Below are 20,851 nucleotides of genomic sequence, written 5' to 3' on the forward strand. Positions count from 1 at the left end.
TAAAGGGTTGTCTGCTGTGGGGAGATAGAGTGATCATCCCCAAAAGCCTAAGGGAAAAGGTACTCAAAATGTTACATGTGGGCCATCCTGGGATTGTCAGGATGAAGAGCCTAGCAAGAGGGCATTTATGGTGGCCAGGTCTGGATGCTGATATTGAGAGCTGGGTTTCGAAGTGTGAACCATGCCAAGAGTCACGGCCTAATCCCCCCAAAACAACTCCAGCTGAGTGGGAGCAGCCTGCTGGTCCTTGGTCAAGAATCCACATTGACTTTGCTGGTCCAGTGGGGTCCCAGTATTTCTTAATAGTGGTTGATGCGTTCTCCAAATGGGTGGAAATAATAGCAATGAACAACATAACCACAAGTGCCACCATCAAGGTATTGAGTAGACTGTTTGCCACCCATGGTTGCCCAGATATCTTAGTGTCTGACAATGGGCCACAGCTAACAGCCAGGCAATTCGAATTGTTCCTAGATGGCCTAGGGGTCAGGCATGCCCTCATCTCGCCTTACTCGCCTTGGGCTAATGGATTGGCAGAACGTTACGTTCGTGTGGCAAAGGAGGCATTGCGCAGGTCAGGCCCTGGGGATGTACAACAAAACTTGGACCAATTCTTACTCACCCAACACATCACCCCTAACTCACACACACATGTAAGCCCTGCAGAGTTATTAATGGGAAGGAAACTAAGGTCACCACTAGATAGGTTGAACCCAAGATTCTGTATTAATAATAATCAAATGTGTGTAAAACCTGAAAGAGAAATGTATTTGGGACAAAATGTGTATGTAAAAAGTTTTGATGGAACTATAAACTGGATGAAAGGAATTGTTGTTAAGCAAAATGCACCAAAGACTTATATAGTAAAACTAGAGGATGGTCGTTTGTGGAAACGACACATAGACCACATTCGGAAGCGAACAGAAAATCAATTGCCACAAACCGCTGACATGGACTCTCCCCCTTCAACAGACTTTAACACATTGCCCGAATTAAGAAACACGCAAAGGGACTTATCGGGCCAGGGAGAGCCATCCAGCGACGCCGAGCCATCCTCCTCCTCCGAAGCCTTCGTTGGGCCCGCCAGGCCAAGTCCGCCGCGCCGGGAGAACAGCGGCGAGCCATCCTCCACAATCGGTGTCGAAGGAGAAATTGAACTGCGCAGGTCAGAGCGAGCTTCACGGAGGCCCCACCGATTGGACGACTTTGTCACATGGCTTTCGTGATGGATGTGTCCAACTATGAGGGGAGGGGTGTTGTATCTTGAAATGGCTACCTTGTATTTCCTGTAAATAGTTTGTTCCGTCTTCCAGCGCTGTCTGAGCCAAAGCAGGAAGTCGCTCCTGATTGGCTCAGACGCGGCTGGCTCTTGCTTTGGCGGGAGCCGCAAATGTATAAAAGAAGCGGCTTTTCCAGGCAGAGTCAGTCGGTACTCGCTGAATTGTCACTTGCCTTGCTGAGCTATCACTTGTTCTCTGAGCTGAATAAAAGTACCGATTTGTTTGAACCCTGCCTCTGGGTCTACTTCAATGCGTTCGGGGAAAAACTGTATTTGTGTTTACAGAAAACCCCCACACAGAGATTAATATTTACATTCTGATTCTCACCATCCACTGGAGCACAAAATGGGAGTTTTATACCACCAAGTTCAAGGTCTGACGACCAACAAAGATGGGAAAGAAAAAGAACTAAAATACATCAAGGAAGCCCTCAGAATGTGTGGCTATTCCAAGTGGGCATTCATCAAATCTCAAAAAACACCCAACAAGAGCTCTTCCATAGCAGACAAAGAAGAGAACAATAAATAAAGCAACATTGTTATTCCATACATTGTAGGAATATCGGAAAAGCTCAGGAGGATCTTCAGACAAGACAACATACATGCACACTTTAAACTTAAGAATACACCAAGGCAGAAGCTTGTCAATCTCCAAGGATAAAACACCCACCCAAAAACTGAACAATGTGGCATATAGAGCATAATGCAATGCAGATCTGTACATTAGGGAAACAAAGCAACCACTTCATAAACACATGGCACAACATAGGAGAAGATTCAGGACAAGATTCAGCAGTCCATCTGCATTTAAAAGACAAATACCACTCTTGAAGACAGCAGAGTCCACATTTTGGACCGAGAGGACTGCTGGTTTGAAAGATGGGTCAAAAAGGTGATTTATCTCAAATAGAACAGCCTTATCTCAACAGAGGGGGAGGAATACAACATTATATATATCTCCAGTCTACAACACAACAGCTACAGTTGTGAACAGCTTCAACAGTTCCAAAAAGGTTCCACGTTCATTCACACTACTCAAGTGCACCCTGAGGACACAGATAAATCTCTGTGGCCTCAAGGACTCTCTTAAAAAATGCAAATGAGCTGTCTGCAAGGAGTATAAGTCCTTCATTCCCCACCTAGTCAAAGTTGAAGAAGTTTCTTAGATGAGAAGCAAAACATATTCAAAGAAAAACAAGGAAGTCCAGTTGCCTCTTGAAAAAGCACCTTTTGGGACAATTCACAGAGGATGACATTCACAAGTTTTAAATCATATAATACAAATGGGGGGGGGAACCTAATCTCTGGGTTTATATATAAGGCTATAACTGGTTCTCAGGGGAACAGAAATATTTGCAGGAAGGATTGGTGTGTCATTAGCTAGACTTGCCAACTTTTATCCTGCAATTACAGTAACTTGTATGGGCAAGTAGGACATAAGGGACTTATTATGAGCAGAGAATGGTCATGATTATTTAGACACATCATTTTAATAATCAGAGTGAGTAAATATTGAGTTAACATATCAGTCATCGTGATAATTAATATTTATGCATAATTTTAAATGTGTAGCATTGTTTCAATCCAAAAAGAAATCCCATTACCTTTTCATGTATATTTTTAATTTCATTACATCAACTATTGTTTTTACTGATTCCTTCTAAACTAAAAAGGTCTTGTCACCTTGTTCCCTTCAAATATTTCTAAAGACAAATATAAATTTAGGTTATTTTAGTTAGGCTAGCAATTCTGCTGCACTAATAAGTTACATTAATTTATTTATCTACATTATGTATCTATGAATGGCAATTATTGTGACTAAGCAATGTATTCATCACTCTACTAATTTCATCAAAATGTTTCCCTTTGCCATCAGCAATTTTAAACTCAGATTCAGCATATTTTGCATTCAATTCCAGTAATGTTGAAACAGACTAAATATATACATAGTCCTGAATATTTCTTTTTCAAGAGGCTTCTTATTCAAGAAGCTTCTTCAGCTCTGGCTGAATGGTGGGAATCGGAGGATTTATACTCCTTGCAGACAGCAGGTCATTTGCATTCATTTAGAGCAGGGGTCTCAAACTCAATTTACCCAGGGGCCGCTGGAGGTAGAGTCTGGGTGAGGCTGGGCCGCATCAGGTTTTCCACAAGAAAAGCTCTTACAAAAACATTCCAATGTTACCAAATGTCTTTATTTTTTCATCTTATTTTGTATTAAAAAATAATTCATAAGAAAAATTCATAAGGAAAAAAATAAATCAGTAATAAATAAAATGAATTTCAAAGGTCGTGGAAAATTTCAGAGATTATAACTATCCCAAAGCCGGATCGTGATTTAATGGATCCAGGTTCCTATCGCCCTATCAGCTTACTTAACCAGGATTACAAAATATTTATGAAAATATTGGCAAACAGGATAGAGAATATCTTACCAAAGATAATTGGAGAAGACCAATATGGATTTGTTAAAGGAAGAAAGATTTATGAACCAATTAGAAACGTCGTTAATGTGATACACCATGCTACCACTACCAAAAGAAAACTAGGTATTTTAAAGTTAGATGTGTACAATTACTTGTTTCAATTGTGTAAAGATTTAAATATGGGAGATTCCTTCTGTAGAATTATAAAAACAATTTATAAGGATAATATAGCTTATATTAGAGTAAATGGTAACAGAACAGAGAAGGTTAAAATTCAGAAAATTCAGAATTCAAACAGGGTTGCCCACTATCCCCAATGTTATTTGCATTGGCAATTGAGGTCTTGGCAAATAAAATTAGAAATGACAAGGAGTAGAGAGGTTACCAAATAGGAAAACTTGAATTAAAATTAAATCTTTTTGCAGATGATGCTATAGTATTGACTGAAACCCCAATTGAAATGATGAAAAGAATAATGATCTTACTCCAGGAATTCAAAGACCAATCGGGTCTTATGGTTAATATAGAGAAATCAGAGATAATTTGTTTAAATACAGGCCCTAAAGAGCAAATCGAGATACAAAAAGTGTCAGGATTGAAACTAGGATGTAAAAAAATGAAATATTTAGGAGTTTGGTTGTTAAAGAATCCTAATAAAATTGCGACGGTTAACTATAATTTAATATGGAAGAGACTTCAAAAGCAGATAAAAAACTGGAGGGAAAAAGGTTGAGAAGAATTGCCAAGATTAGAGCCCTCAAAATGATGATTATACCAAAAATGATGTATTTATTTCAGGTTTTACCAGGTACCTTTCCTGGTGCAAAATTGAGAGAATGGGATAGTAAATTAAATTTTTGGATTGAAGGAAACAAAAGGCCTAGAATAAGGAAAAAATGGCTGTTTGCCCACGAGAAAGAGGGGGGGGGGAAGCCCATGCTTAGAATTATACAGAGAAGCATTTCAAATAGAAAGATTAATGGAACTACAGTTATGGGGGGGAAAGAAGTGGGTGAAATTGGAAAAGGAAATTAATAATATAAATAATAAGGAGTTATTATTTAAAAAATGGAGTAAAATAGAAATCAATAATTTAACCGACCCTCTCAAAGCAGGTTTAGAAATATGGTTTAAATGGCAGGGGAAATGGGGAACTAGAAACTCAAAATTATCAACGTTACACGTATTGAATACAGGTAATGATGTTAACTTAAGCAGAATTATAAAAGAATTAAATAGCAAAGGGATAATGAGAATTGAACAATTATATGAGAAGGATGGGAAAGTTAGCAGAACTCGGTTGGAATGGTGGCTCGGTCAACAGAAATGATTAATGCATTAAGTAAAGACTTAAATAAAAGTGAGAATAAAGAAGCTTTCTTACGAGAAGAAAATTGTTTAGAAAAATAATAAGAGAAAAGATTAATGATACAAAAGCTCAAGCTAGCAATATATATAGAATGTTATTGCAAGTGGAAGAGGAAGTAATAAAAAGTTTGACAAGATGCTGGCAAAATGATTTACAAATAGATGAAAGTGAAATGAAAGAAATAGTAGAAAATATACATAAGATTAAAAACACAAGAGTTAAAGAGATGAGAAGGAAAATCTTACACAAATGGTATTATACACCAGCATAACTTGCACACTTCCAGGGGAAAGAGAAAGGTAACCGTTGGCATGGTTGCCAAAAGAAAGGAATTTTCATGCATATGTTCTGGGAGTGTGTAGAAATTCAGAAATTTTGGAAGGAAGTGCAGAACGAAATTAATAAAATGTTAAATATTAATTGGACAATTACAAAAGAAATAGCGATTTTAAATAAACAAAGAGAACTAGGAGATTTTAAAGAAATAAAAACTGCAGCATTGGAAAGTGCTCAAGCAGTAGTGGTATTGGGTTGGAAAGAGTCTATAAAATGGACACTACAGAATTTGTACTGGTACATGGTGGATCACATACATTTTGAAATCATGGAAATAAGATTAAACAACTTTGATGAAAATAAACTGGAGAAGCTGATGGTACGATGGAATAAGGTGAAAGGTTATATGTTAAGTAGAATCTGTGATGTAAATGTGGAAAATAAACTGTAATCACTCTTTTAGTAATAACAAATGCAAAGTAGAGCCAAGGAAATATATATATATAAACTAGTAAATTCTGAACCCCTTGTAATGGGTGGTGGTGGTGATGGGGGTTTCTCTGTCGGTCAGGTGATGGGCACATGCACTGTGCACTGTTTTATGTTTGTTTTTATGTAACCACATTTATAAAATCAATAAAAATATATTTAAAAAAAGTAATAAATAAAATGAAAATGACAATAATAATAATAATAATAATAATAATAATAATAATAATAATAAAACAGCAGATATAGAAGACTGAAGAAATAACATATAGTTGCTGACTAGAGAAATGTAATTGTTATTATTCAGATTCTATAATAATAATGTCTGTATTAACAGTTCTTTAACATTTAACGGACATAGATTGAGAGCTGGGCAGTGTTGGTGATGTCTGTGGTCTCATCAAGAGCGACCGATATACACTGAAAAATTTTGCTTTCTCACAGTTGATCATAAATATCACTTTACAGGTCAGAAATGCGCTCTGCTACGGTGTTGGCAAAAAGGCTGATGTTGCTAAACTGACTTTTCTTTTCAAATTTTCTGGACAGACAATACTTACAGCCTGTAATATGCACTTTTTTACAAATTCACCTTCTTTGAGTGGCTTTCCTGCTTTAGCAATCATCTCACTAACCAGGTAGCTTCGACTGCTGCATCATTCTCTTTAGTTGCTTTCTTAAAGAAATCTTGTTGCCTCAGTAGATGTGTTTTAAGATTAGCAACCCAGTTTGCTCTCTCATCTCCCTGGTATTTTGCATACTCCTCAGCATGTCTAGTTGTGTAATGATGTTTCAAATTGTATTCTTTGTGCACCGCAACTTTCTCTGAGCAAATAAGACACGTCAGGATGCCCCTGTGCTCAACAAAGAAATATTGCACTTCCCACTTTTCCTGAAATTGTCTGTGCTCATCACCAACCTTTCTCTTCACTGCTGGCTTTGAAAAAGGCATGTTTGGGCTGTGTAATACATAATTCTACTTGGTGTCACTGTTTCAGTGTTTAGTGGCTAAACTTTAGCCAATGCGTCTTTTCTGCTTTTTTTCTGTCCTGCTGAGTAGCAATTTCCACCTCCGCTTCTGAGCCTGGGGTAATGGTGCAAGTTTGCAATATGCCCAGCTGTTGTGAGCCGCCCCGAGTCTTCGGAGAGGGGCGGCATACAAATCCAAATAATAAATAAATAAATAAATAAATAAATAAATAAATAAATAAATAAATAAATAAATGTCCTATCTCCAAGAGCAATATACCCCACTGTGATTGGTAGGTTCATTCAGCTCTCCACACAATGCTGAAAAGTTCCATTTGTATCAAACTCGGGCCGCACTAACATTAAACTTTGATATTGAGGTGGGGGCCACAAACAATTGTCCCGAGGGCAGCAATTGGCCCACGGGCCACAAGATTGAGACCCCTGATTTAGAGAGTTGTTGATGCCACCTGAGGGTTTATCTGTGTTGTTAGGGTCACTTAAGTAGTGCAAATGGTTGTGGAGCCTTCTTGGAATTGTACACAGAGCAGTACATCCAGCCAGAGCTGAAGAAGCTTCTTGAATGAGAAGCAAAACATCTTCAAAGAAAAACCAGGAAGTCCAGTTGTCTCTTGAAAAAGCATCTTTAGAACAACCATGACCTGGATGACTGAGAATATCCATAGACATTGGCCATACATATAAAACTGAAACTGTAAGAAACTGTGCTAATATATCTTCAAAACTGGCAAGTTTAGCTGGTATTATATTCTGAACAATCTGAGTGAGTAAATTCAGTTATAATATGGCTGTATCTTTCCTGCTGAACATAGATTACACTAGTCTTTGTTATTATCACATACACATATAGCGGTTTGCAATCATTTATCAGAATGTTCAGATTATTGGTAAGAGAAGTGGTAACAGTAGAGCTAAGTATAGGACAGGCAAGTATGTTATTGCCTAATTAATAGACTTCAGAGGTACAGACTGAATTTAGAATGGTATTAGGTGGAAATGCTAGCAGGATATGGTTTCTATAGCAACGGAACAAGTGATAGTGTGGTACCAGTAACTGAATATATGTAAGCAAAGCTGAAAACATGTTCAATTAAAAAAAAACCTTCTAGATTCTTTCTATTTGCATGTAATTAATATAAGATGGTTGGGTTACTATTATCTTTGACTTTTATGTGATTAATATAAGATGGCCTAGCTGTTGTGCTACATCTGAAATATCCCTGGACATCAAATGAGCTTTAAAACACCAATAATGGCTCTATTGATAAAATGTGACTGATATTCTCCTCTAAAACCAACATGACTGTCAATTCTGCCTTGTTTGAAATCAGCCTTAATTTTGATAGCTTTATGCAGTTGGAACAGCCATAACAGTAGCATTGCCCTTGAAGAATTGGACATTTCATATCACTGTGTCCAAAGGGTCATTTTGTTGTCTAGGAGCTAGGAGGTCCATCATCCCATATCAGCAAAGCACTGATGATTTTACCTAGTTGTATAAGATATGTGTGCTCAGTCTTTGTATAGAACTTTTGTGCAGTGCTATCGGTTGACTTGAGACAAAGAAACTGGAATACAATGAGTGTTAATTTTCAATCATTAAGATGCTTCAAGAATTCAAACTATTGTAATGTTCCATTAAATAATGTACCATACTTGATTTATTTCCTAATCAAATCCATTATGCAGTACATCTATTCACCAAAGACAACCTAAGTATAATTATAAAAATAAATATGACATAATATGTTATAAATAACAGGGGGAAATCCATATTATAAATGCAGATTATGCTGTAAAATGAATTCAATCCTAAAATTGTAGATTATACAATATAGTAACATGCTAATACTGTAGATTATAGATTTTATTTTTTATTTTATTTTTATACATAAATTTCATCTTTAAATCAGGAATATCTGTCATATTTGCTAATATATGAATTCATTGATTCTCCTAAATTATATATTCAAATTCTTTATGTCAAAGCTTAATTATGTAACTAAGTTTCATTTTTTCTTTTTAATTCCTTATAGAATTGAATTGTTGGTTTCCATTCAGGTGTTTCAGCTTTTAAGGATGACAAATTATTAAAGTATCCAGGATACTCTTTAATTAATGCATATTTCAATTTAGTATCCTACCAGCTATATAATATATATGCCAATTGAACATGCAAAACAACCATTTGAAATCATCTATCTAAAGCAGCGTTTCCCAACCGGTGTGAGACATGGTCAGGTGTGCCGTGACGCTCCCCGCCCGATCTGCCCCCTCTCCTCCTCTGCCGCCCCCTGCCTTGGGGCGCGACTTCTCTCGCGGCGGCTGCGGCTTCAGCTCCTCGGGACAAAAGCGCTCCCAGCCAGGGGGCTGCGAGAGGGACGGGGCGGGGAAGGGGAGAGCGGGAGACCCCCAGACAGAACGGCTGAGGGGAAGGAAAGACAGAAGGAGGGAGGGATTGAGAAGCGAAGCCAGGGAGGGCTGAGAGAAAAGGGGAGCGGCGCGCTCCCCTTTTCTTTTCGGGAAAGAAACGGACGGAGAAAGCCCTCTCTCGCAGCCCCCTGGCTGGGAGCGCTTTCGCTGCGAGAGAGGGCTTTCTCCGTTCGTTTCAGTAATGCCCGCCCCCCCCCCTCTCTCGCGCGCGCTGCTCCCCTTTTCTCTCAGCCCTCCCTGGCTTCGCTTCTCAATCCCTCCCTCCTTCTGTCTTTCCTTCCCCTCAGCCGTTCTGTCTGGGGGTCTCCCGCTCTTCCCTTCCCCGCCTCCCAGACTTTGCCTTTGCCACCCCCACCCCTTTTTGGGTTGGCAAGGAGTCCTTTGCCGCATCCCGCAGTTCGCTGCTCTTTCTCTCTCTCTCTTTCCCGTGAGGTGGGGGAAGGAAAAAAAAAGCAAAAAACCCCTCACGCTCGTCCCTTCAGCAGTGAGGGAGGGAAGTCAGAGGGCGAGTGCAGCGTGCCTTCCTTCTTCTTTGCCGCCGCTGAGGGACGGAGAGAAAGATAAAAAGGAAAGAGGGAGGGAGAGATAGAAAGAAAGAAAAGAGATAGAAAGGAAAGAGGGAGGGAGGAAAGAGGGAGGATAGAAAGGAAAGAGGGAGGGAGAGATAGAAAGGAAAGAGGGAGGCAGACAGAGAGAGAGAGAAAGAGAGACATAGCAAGAAAGAGAGAGAAAAAGAAAGAGATAGCAAGAGAGAGAGAAAGAGATAGCCAGAGAGACAGAGAGACAGAGAAAGAGAGAGAAAGGGATAGAGAAAGAGAGAGAAAGAGACAGAGAGAGAGAAAGAAAGAGATAGCAAGAGAGAGAGAGAAAGAGAGAGAGAGAAAGAGATAGATAGAAAGAGAGACAGAGAGAGAGACAGAGAGAGAAAGAGAGAGAGAGAGAAAGAAAGACATAGCAAGAGAGATAGAAAGAGAGAGAATGAAAGATAGCAAGAGAGGCAGAGAGAGTAAGGGAGAGAGAAAGACATAGAGGGAGGGAAGGAGGGAGAGAGAAAGAGCAAAAAAGAGAGAAAGAAAGAAAGAGGGATGGAGAGAGAGAAAGAAAGGAAGGAAGAAAGAGAGAAAGAGGGAGGGAGAAATAGAGTGAAATGGAGGAAGAGATTTTTTTTTGTCCAAACTTTTCTTTAGCCCCCCCCCCGCGCGCCCCCCCCGCCCCCCCGTTCAGTGTTCCCCAGGATTTTGAAAATATGAATAATGTGCCGTGGCTCAAAAAAGCTTGGGAAACACTGCCATAGAGGATGCCAACACAGTTAGCCATATCAAAGAAGCATACAGACTCTCTTCTAATCAATTTGGTGGAAATAAGATAATTCTTTCTTCGATTGTAGATGGATAAGACAGGACAGAACAGGATCAGTGACTTCCTACATGATTGGATAGTTTTCTAGCATCTTATAGAATATTCCAGTACAGAAGATATGCATGAAAATTGACTGAACATGTTTCAATGGACATGGCACTTACTATAATGATGGCAATTATTGTACTTTCTAGGAAAACTATTGCCATTATTTATGGTGAAATATTGATTAAGAAACTGGAACATTTTTTTGAAATTCAAGTAAAAGTGAGGTGTTTGTGATTGTGACTAAGATTTAATTTTAAAATACAGTAAAATATATTGGCAGTTAAATTAAGGATGTCTTAAATGAAAACATTGCCTAATCCTTGTTCTTAGTTTATTATTTCTTTGGATCTCTTGTTTATAAATTTAATGTACACATTGAAGGCTGACTCCAATTACTTCAAATGAGGACATATAAGCTTTCACCAGAAATATGAATAACTGTTTATTATGCGCGGTAAAGCTTTGAGTAAATCTAATCAAACTGATACTCTAGGATCGTAGGATTTGTGCTTTATAGAATCTGGTGAGCTGTGACTTGGGCAACTTTATACTGTAATTTATGCTGACATCCTCCCATTTCTTACAATGGTATTATAGGGTAATTTGGGAAACTCTAGCTATTTATTTATTTATTTATTGGATTTGTATGCCGCCCCTTTCCAGAGACTCAGGGTCTCCTGACAAATTAAAATAAGCAAGAGAAAGATAACTCTACACAAGTTTAAATCACTGGAACCTGATAGATTATATCGCTGTTTTGAAGGAGCTGGCAGACATGATCTCAGAACCATTGAACCAAACATTTCAAAGATCCTGCGGAACTACCAGAATACTGAAAAAGAGCAGATGTGGGTCCAATCCTCAAAAAAAAGATGGGGGTCCAGATCCAGGAAACTACAGACCAATCAGCCTTATATCGATAACTGGAAAGATCCTGGAAAAGATCTATGAACACCTAAAAACAAGCAAAGTGATAACCAAAAGCCAACATGGGTTTGTCAAAAACAGATCATACCAAAGAAATTGTATTCATTCTTTGAACAAGTAACTGAATTAGTGAACCACTAAATGCAGTGGACAGAATATACTTAAATTCCAGTAAGGCATTTGACAAAAGTATTTCTTGGTAAGCTAAAAAAACATTTTGGGATAGACAGCATCACAGACATGTATTTGTCTACTCAACAACCTCTACTCAATGTGTAGTCCTTTATTGGAGTTACATCTACATGGAGTGAACTAAGCTGTGGGTACCCCAAGGTTCCGTTTTAGGCCCACTACTCTTCAACATATTCATAAATGATTTAGATAAAGGAATAGAAAAGGAACTCATCAACTTTGCAGACAATACCAAATTGGCAGGAATAGAACAGAACAATAGAACACCCTAGAACAATGACGGTGAACCTTTTTTTCCTCAGGTGCTGAAAGAGTGTGGGTGTGCGCTATCGCGCATGTGTGAGTGCCCACACCCATAATTCAATGCCTGGGGAGGATGAAAACATCTTCCCCTGACCCCCAGATGCCCTCTGGAGACCAGAAACGAACTGTTTCACAACTGATGGATGGATCTTGACAGACTTGAATACTGGGCCCTATCTAACAAAATAAAATTAAAATGTTGATAAAAGTAAGGCTTGTTTACTTTGTACAGGCACAGATTAGATGAAACCTGGTTCAATAGAAGTAAGTATGAGAGATCTTGGAGTCCTCATCAACAACCCTTAAATATGAGCCAGTAGTGTGCAGCAGCCAAAAAAGCCAACACAATCTTAGCTTGCATTAATAAAGACCATGTGAAGCATTAGTACTATTTTCTAAAGCCTTAGTAAGACCACACTTAGAATACTTCAGTTAAAAAAGATGTCATGACTATGGAAAGCAGGGGGGAAAAGCAATAAAGATAATTAGAGAGCTAGAGGCTAAAACATATGAAGAATGGTTGCAGGAAATGGGTATGTCTACTCTAATGAAAAGGACTATGAGTGACATGATAGCAGTGTCCCTATATTTGAGGGACTGCCACAAAGAAGAGGGAGTCAATCTATTTTCCAAAGCACCAGAAGGCAAGGCAAGGAAAAATTGATGGAAACTAATCAAGGAGAGAAGCAGCCTAAAATTAAGAAATTTCTTAACAGTGAGAACAATTAACCAGTGGAACAGGCTGCCCTTAGAAGTTTTGGGTGCTCCAGCACTGGAAGCTTTAAGGAAGAGACTGGCCAGCCACTTGTCTGAAATACTAGAGTCTCCTGCTTGAGAAAGGGTTGGACTAGACTATGGCTGTGTGATGGATGGATGGATGGATGGATGGATGGATGGATGGATGGATGGATGGATGGATAGGATAGGATATTTTAATTCTTTTAAATACTCTTATGCTTTCAGGAAGGACTTCACCTTTTAGATTCTGACATTCAGTTAACAAATAATTATTAATTCTTTGACATTAAAATATTGCTTGTATATTTCACATTTGGACCATTATGGCTGTGATTTTAACTTTCCTTAACTAGATCCTGATTACAATTAATTAAAAATGTATCGGTTCTCTTGTCATTTTCACAGTCATGTGAAAAATTGTGATATTTTGACCCCTAAAAATGTTTAAATGAATTTGTGTGGTTCCTCACCCTATGAATAAAACTAATGATTTAATGAGAATTGAATGCAAATAATTATACAATTTTTAATAATTAAATATTATTTATGTGTCAAAATATGTAAAGTATAATAAGCATGAGGATGTAGTAAAAGGCCGATGATTGCATGGGTGAAAAATTTCACCCACAACATACGCCTGCCAGACTGGAAGCAAATTTGGACCATAAATATCAAAGTAATTAAATCAATAGCCTTTAAAGAAAATCAATATAAATTTTTTTATCGGTGGCACTTGGCCCCAAAAAGATTGGCAAAAATATATCCAAATTGTAATTGGGCATGTTAGAAATGCAAAAAAGAACAAGGCTACAGGAAATGTTGTGTATGTATGAGTGTGTTTTTCTTTTTTATATACCATAATAACTTTTAATGGTTTTTTTTAGTTTGTATGTTTTAATCTCAGGAAACTAGTTGACTTCTTTTACTGTTTTGTATTATTCTTATATTTGTACCACTGTTGTAAGCTGCCCTGAGTCCTTCAGGATTGGGTGGCATAGAAGTCGAATAAATAAAATAATAAATAAAATGATGGACACTGCAATTGAATTTATGCCAGTTTTCTTTCTGTTAGGTATTGTTAAAAAATTATATTCCAAAAACATTAAATATTTAATGTTACCGATAGTAACAGCACAAGAATTGTCTATGTGCAAAAATGAAAAGATCCTCAGATACTCGGTGAGAAGGAGGTTTTTAAAAATATATATGATTGCGTAGAAATGGACAAATTAATGATGGAACTAAACGAGCAAAAGGACTTGGACTATTACACCACTTGGACTAAATTCTATAAATGGATATAAAAAAGAAAAGCAAAACAACAGTAAGAGATGGATGGAAGAAGAAAAGAATATAAATAATGATTATGTACACAATGGATAAATATATATTAATATAATGTAAATATATGGATGTCAAAAATATTAAGATGTAAATATTTAAAAAATCAATAAAAATTATGGCAAAAATATGTAAAGTATAAAAATAAAAAACCCATTGGATTGAAATAATATAAATAAACATGACTTCAATTAATATTAAAAGCTTGTTTTTAATGGGTAGGATGAGGTTGTTTACTTTCGTATAAGTCCGGAAATCTAAGTTGCATTGTGCCTACAGCAACTTTCATTCACTAAGAATTGGGATGACAAGTGAGGTGTGTGTTTTCTTGCCTTAAAACCAAGGTCTCTTAAAATGTTGCAGTTTGCAAAACACTGACAATTGCTTCTGGCAATTTCCCATTGTAACTACTGAGATAATGATTACAGCACAAGTGTATGCAGCGAAACAACAATAAACAAGTAATAAAATATGTGCTGCAATGGTGTAACACAAACTCATCTTATTTATCTATTTATTTGATATATTATTGCAAAGTATAAAATGATTAGACTTACATTTTGATATTATGATGAGTATTTTGTTATTTTGGCATTACTGTAGTTTGGAGTAGATGCTTGTGAATCACATCTTTGTTTTCTTCTAACTTGGTACTTATAAATCACATCTCCTATTCTTACCCTCCATGTAATATATTTCCCCACTTCCATTCCCCTCTGTATGTGTTCTTGCTGCAGAAAGTGTCAGGTCAAATGGCCAGAGCATTGTATAAGAACGCTATGTAATCCATGCAGTGTTACTTCTCATTACGTTAAAATATAATGTGTTTAAAAATATATATCAAACAAGCTTCTGAAAAATTCTGGAGCTGTCACTTTGCATCAAGCATAGTTTATATTAAATTGTTCAGTTTGCTTTAAAAGGATTTGTGCAGCTAATATCCTTCTATGCAACCCACTGGTGGTATGACCACATTTTGAGAAACACTGTTTAAATCAGGGGTGTTATTGAGGGACACATCAGGGTTGTGTTTAACCTTAGGGCCTGGAGGTGCATGGCCAGCGTGGGCGTGACCAGCTTGATGTCACTCACTGGGGCTCCATTTTTGGCTGTGATGGCCTCCTGCAGCCTTCTGCCAGTGAAAACAAAGCTTGGGGAGGCTGCAGGCTCTGATTTTGCTGACAGAAGATTACAGGAGGCTGTCATGGCTGAAAACAGAACTCAGGCAGGCTGTACATGGTCTCCCCAGCCACTGTAATCTCACGTGGACGCTCTTCCAGCAGCGAGATTTGGGCAAAAATTGCCGATTTTTTTGCTTCCGCGCATGTGCTGAAGCAAAAAACCCAATAACTTTTACCGGGATCATGCTGGTGGCATATGCAAAGCGCATGCATGCTTGGCAGCAATGGAGCTATGCTACGTGCTCCATTTACTGTATTGGAACGGTGTTCCCGCCGTTCCAGGGCCTGGCTCATCTCTGCTCTACCTCCTATTGCAGATAGATTAGCGGTTCCAAGAGTTAGCAAATTTTATTTTGTCAAAGTTACCAAATAGCTTTCTATTGCTGCTTTGCTTCTATTCTGTATTTTCTATTTGATTCTATTCTAATCTATATAAATAAAAGTGTAAATGATTGTTTGTTCAAAATCTTAAATCTCCAAAAGTTCTTCACTAATTGCTTTGAAATTTTGACCCAGCATTGCATTTGAATACACACGTTTTAATGTACCTATTTTATATAGATGTCACACCTGTGACAGGTAAAAACATGGGTTTGCTTGGCATTGAGGCTGGTGAAAAAGATAGGAGCCGCATTTGGATTGACTGGGTCCATTTATATGGAGTTACCTAAGTATGGTAAAAGATCAGGTCTTCCAACAGGTCCCTAGCTGAGTGGGAGGCATACAGGTATCATGTCCCCAGGGCTGGGGGTTCAAGTCCCCAAGGCTGGGGGTTCAACACAGTATTGCATTCGAATGCACAAATTATTATGCACCTATATTATGTAGATGTCACACTTGTGACAGATAAAAACAGGGAGTTGCTTGGCATTCTGCATGATTGGCCAGTGATAATTTGAACCAATGAGAATGGTCTGTTTATATGGAGTTAGGTATGTGTGGTAAAAGATCAGGTTTTCCAACAGGTCCCTAGCCGAGTGGGAGGCATGGAGGTGTGAAGTCCCCAGGGCTGGGAGTTCGACTCCTACACCCAACTCATCTTTTAATTCTCAATTTCCTACGGTTATTTTCATTTTCACTAAATTCCTTCATTTATTTTGACACAGCATTGCATTTGAATGCACACGTTATTATGCACCTATATTATATAGATGTCACACCTGTGACAGGTAAAAACAGGAGTTGCTTGGCATTTCACATTGTGATTGGCTGGTGATAATTTGAACCAATGAGAATAATATGTTTATATGGCGTTGGCTAACTGTGGTAAAAAATCGGGTCTTCCAACAGGTCCCTAGCCGAGTGGGAGGTGTAGAGGTGTGAAGTCCCCAGGGCTGCGGGTCGATTCTTACACTGAACGCATTCCAATGATTCCAATGGATATCCCATTTCAATTTAAGAGATTGCAATTCTCAATTTGATTGGCGTTTGCAATAACCATCAACAAAGCTCAGGGCCAATCTATAGAATTGTGCGCTTTAGATGTACAAACAGATTGCTTCACACATGGACAATTATATATTTCATGTTCTAGAGTTGGCAAACCAGACCAACCAGACTGAGGCACAGCAATGCATGACCGGGTACAGTTCTTTCTTCTTCTAATCCTTGTTCCTCTGATGGCAACCTCTGCTATTTTTAATCAGTTACAATTATTCAGAATGTGAAGTGGAATAAAATATCAATAAAGCTGCTACTTTCTTGTATCACTGTCCTACTTTCATGTCACATTTCATGCAATCAATTACATGCACTTAACTATGGTTACCCTCAGTATTTCTATTAGCTACATTATATACTCAAACTGTAAACAAATGGCAGTGTCCAGGCAGTTGGGTGAAGAATCGTGCTGCCATTGCTAATGATTCCCTGACCACCAGCAGGCACGCCCGAACCGGGAGTATTTTACCTCTGATTGAGAGTAAGAAGAGGTTTACCATTGCCTTGGTTCTGTTTTTCCTCCTTCAATGGAAAGTCAAACCTACACCTCTGGTATTCCTTAGAGACATTCTAGTTCAGAAGCAACTATGTAAAACTAATTGAATGTGATTTTGCTTAGTTTCTAAGCCTAGGCAAGAATAATCACATGCTGAGATACTGTATGCTGCAGATAGGAGACAATATGGCAGCCTCCTCCCCTCCCCTCCCGCAAAAGTGCTTTGTGCTCAAAAAGCTGCAACCCTGTACAATATGGCTAACCTACTAACCAGAGTAATCATGATCCACTGCTGAAGGCTCCCAATCAGTCTCCAAACCTGTCACTGCAGGACCCAGGATTTCCAACCAGCATCTCCTCTAAATTTGTGGTACATAGGGTTTGGAAATTCTCCAGGATAAACAGCCAAGATGAAAGCAATTTTAAGCACTGCCTGTTGAGTGATGTTGACTCTGGGAACAATCCTAAATCTGATGGGCTGTAGATTTCTTTACATCTTGTGTAGAAAATGACTATTAGTGGATAAACGATCATGATAAAATGTACTGTATGTGCGATTGGTATAACCAGAAAAGAAGAGTTAAAGACCTAGGCAATTCTTTGGCTGATACAGACGTAAATCAAGGACATTAATGACAAAGCTATGCAGCAAATATTGTACATTAAATGAAATTTTGTAGGCAATTTAAACAAAACTTGGGATTACACTTGACCTTAGAGTAACATGTCTTGTGCCACTTTCCCAAAAAATACACAAGGACAAAAATTGAAATGTATTTTATTTACATGCAGGTCTTGAGGATAAAGCATACAGTTCATGGCCTTAGTGTGTCTAAATCCAGATTAGATAATATGAAGTTAATGAATACAGCATTCTTCAACACTTCTGATAAGGGTTTGCTGGCCAGCTCCTAGTTTAAGATTATTGTTCCTTTTTATTTTGGAAGGAGAAACTACAGTATGATCATAGAAATTAGGCTATGCAAAGCAAGTTTTGTCTTTATGAATATGACAGAACACCCTATTTGATGAAGAACTAAAAGAGCAAATGTACAGCTTACCTAAACGATGACAAGTGAGATGCATGTTAACCAAGCAGATTTCTTCCTCTCTCCCTGTCCTACTGCCCATATCTGAAAGGTGTAAACACCAAGCAGGCAGAAAAAAAAATAAGTACATGACTAATACAACTGATTTAAATAAACATGGGAGATGGATGATTTAAATATGGAAAATTCCTGAATCTAAGGAACACTGTATTATTATCTTAATATACAAGAGCCAACATCATAGGTTTTTAAAAAGCCAATTATACAAAATTGTAAAATAAACAAACATTAACAAAGATATATTAGTATAGAACTGTACATAAAAATACAAGTTTAATTCATTTGTAATCAATCTTTCTATGAAATTTTCCAATAACCACAATCTTATTTTATCAAATAATAAAACTGAATAAAAACAAACATGTGAATTCCTCTAAATAATGGATGGTAGACCATCTGATTCAAGCTCCCAAAACACAGAAGAATAAATTTAGGGCTAGTCTGAACAAGTAACACTGAATTATGTTGTCAGATGGATTATGTTGTCAAGTAGATAAAAGGATATAAACTTCCATAAAAGTCATAGAAGTAAACATATGTTTACTGCAATTTTAGCATAAAAAAGTATGATAGAGGGCTGCAGCTAACCTATACGTTATAATTTATACAATTTTGATCAATAAACCAAGGCGATATCAAATAAAAAAACAACAAGTACTATAATTTTTAGACAGACAATTATTTAAATGACTATAGAAATATAATTTTATATTTCAGGGTTTGTTTTTAAAAATTTTCTTATTGCTGTGAGAAAACTCTTATCATAAGCCTGAAATCATTTTTGGAGGCTTGGAAATCTTCCTGCAATGAAAGATACATCCAGGAGGAGAATTACTCAAAATCATACAAATATGTGTCTGATTTTAAGCAATTCTTTTATCAACGTCCAACTGGGGATCCTGCAATAATCCCCAGAATCTCATCTTATCTCTTAAAGGTACGTTTTACCCCTGTAGTCAGTTGAAGAAACATTTTCCATCATAAATATCTTTTTATTAATTTATTTTCAGATCTCATACATTTTTAAAAATATCAAAATTAAATTTTGAAGTAAGCACTTGTTCTACATAAAATAAAACTATGATTTGAACATATGAAACTAGTATTTTACTGATAGATTGTATTATAATTTTAGTTCTTTTCATATGCAAAAGTTCCAATGGATTTATGGAACTTTGTATATATATATCTATATTCTTATATTTAGTGGTAGTGCAACAATCATTGTACTAATTTTCTCATATGTAATTTAGAAACATAAAATGTCAACTTTTTTGCTTTCATTTGTGATGCTAGCTTTGGCTCTTTTGCTATTGGTAGTGTATTGTATAATTTAATATTTATTTATATTTAATATGTATGCTAGTTTTGTGCAATTCTGTTGTCATTTAGTTAGCTTTTGGTGGGGCTATACAAATTTTTAAAAAGCTTTTCCAGTAGTCTTTACATATGTCTACATGCCCAACCACTTTCCTGAATATGCACAGGCGTTCAAACATAGTTGGGAACAATCCACAAAGCAGCTGTGCATTTGTGGAACAAGACATGGCTGCTTTAACAGTTCCAAAAAAGGAGCTTCCGATGTCTGCCTCTACTGAAGCACTTGTACAGTTTTACAACAGAAAGTGGACCTTAGCATGCACGTATTGAGGGATCCTAACCTGAATCTTTGGACAAACATCAAAGCGTGCAAAGGGAAGAGTGAGAGACAACACATAGCTACATAACAAATACTGAAACTCATTGAAAAACATTAACAAGTGAAAAAGATGAAGTGATCCATAGAAAAACTGCAAGTATTAAAAAATTAAAATACAGTGGTACCTCTACCTAAGAATGCTTCTACTTAAGAACTTTTCCAGACAAGAACTGGTGTTGTTCAAGATTTTTTTCCCTTTTCTTAAGAACCATTTTCTACTTAAGAACCCGAGCCTGGAAAATTTTTCCAGAAATGCTCCCTTCTCTCTGGGCAGCCCTGAGCGAACTGAGTGTTTTATTTTCTCTGGGTGCTTGGAGAGGGAATAAACCACTTCGCTGTGGTGACTCCCTCGCGCTGCCTCCCATACTTTATTTATTTATTATTTAGATTTGTATGCCGCCCCTCTCCGAGGACTCGGGGCGGCTCACAGCGCGAGGTTGCCTCTCAGGCACGGAAAGGCAAAAGGTGGTGCTTCACCCTGGCTGGATTAACTCGGCTTCAGCCAAACCAAGGAATCACCACAGCGAAGGAAAGGTGCCAGCTACAAAGCAATCAAACGAAAGGAGAGGGGAGCCCTTCAGCACAGGAAGGAAGAGGTAGCAGGTAGCAGTAGCAGCAGCAGCAGCAGTTTTTCGGTCAAAGGAATGGGGAGTTTTCCCCTCTTGCCCACCTGGGTTTCTCTCTCTGGCATAGTGTATGGGAGGCAGCCTCATGCCGGGTGTATGGGAGGCGCATGCTCCTCCTCGCCGCCTCAGA

At 37.8% G+C, this 20,851-nt stretch overlaps 1 protein-coding gene across 7 annotated transcripts in view; it reads right to left on the minus strand.

Annotated features, from left to right (window-relative positions):
• Positions 1 to 20,851, minus strand: part of GPM6A (glycoprotein M6A) — a 321,002-nt gene that overhangs the window by 115,323 nt on the left and 184,828 nt on the right. For 4 of the 7 annotated variants that reach the window (XM_070756614.1, XM_070756616.1, XM_070756613.1 and 1 more), the window contains one exon: positions 18,349 to 18,420. The exons of the other annotated variants lie outside the window; for them this stretch is intronic. In XM_070756614.1, the coding sequence (XP_070612715.1) occupies positions 18,349 to 18,420 (72 nt within the window). The remainder of the gene's footprint in view (positions 1 to 18,348; positions 18,421 to 20,851) is intronic. 7 annotated transcript variants of the gene reach the window in all.

This window comes from Erythrolamprus reginae, chromosome 7, assembly GCF_031021105.1.
Source record: "Erythrolamprus reginae isolate rEryReg1 chromosome 7, rEryReg1.hap1, whole genome shotgun sequence".
In the NCBI taxonomy this organism is placed as follows: Eukaryota; Metazoa; Chordata; class Lepidosauria; order Squamata; family Dipsadidae; genus Erythrolamprus; species Erythrolamprus reginae.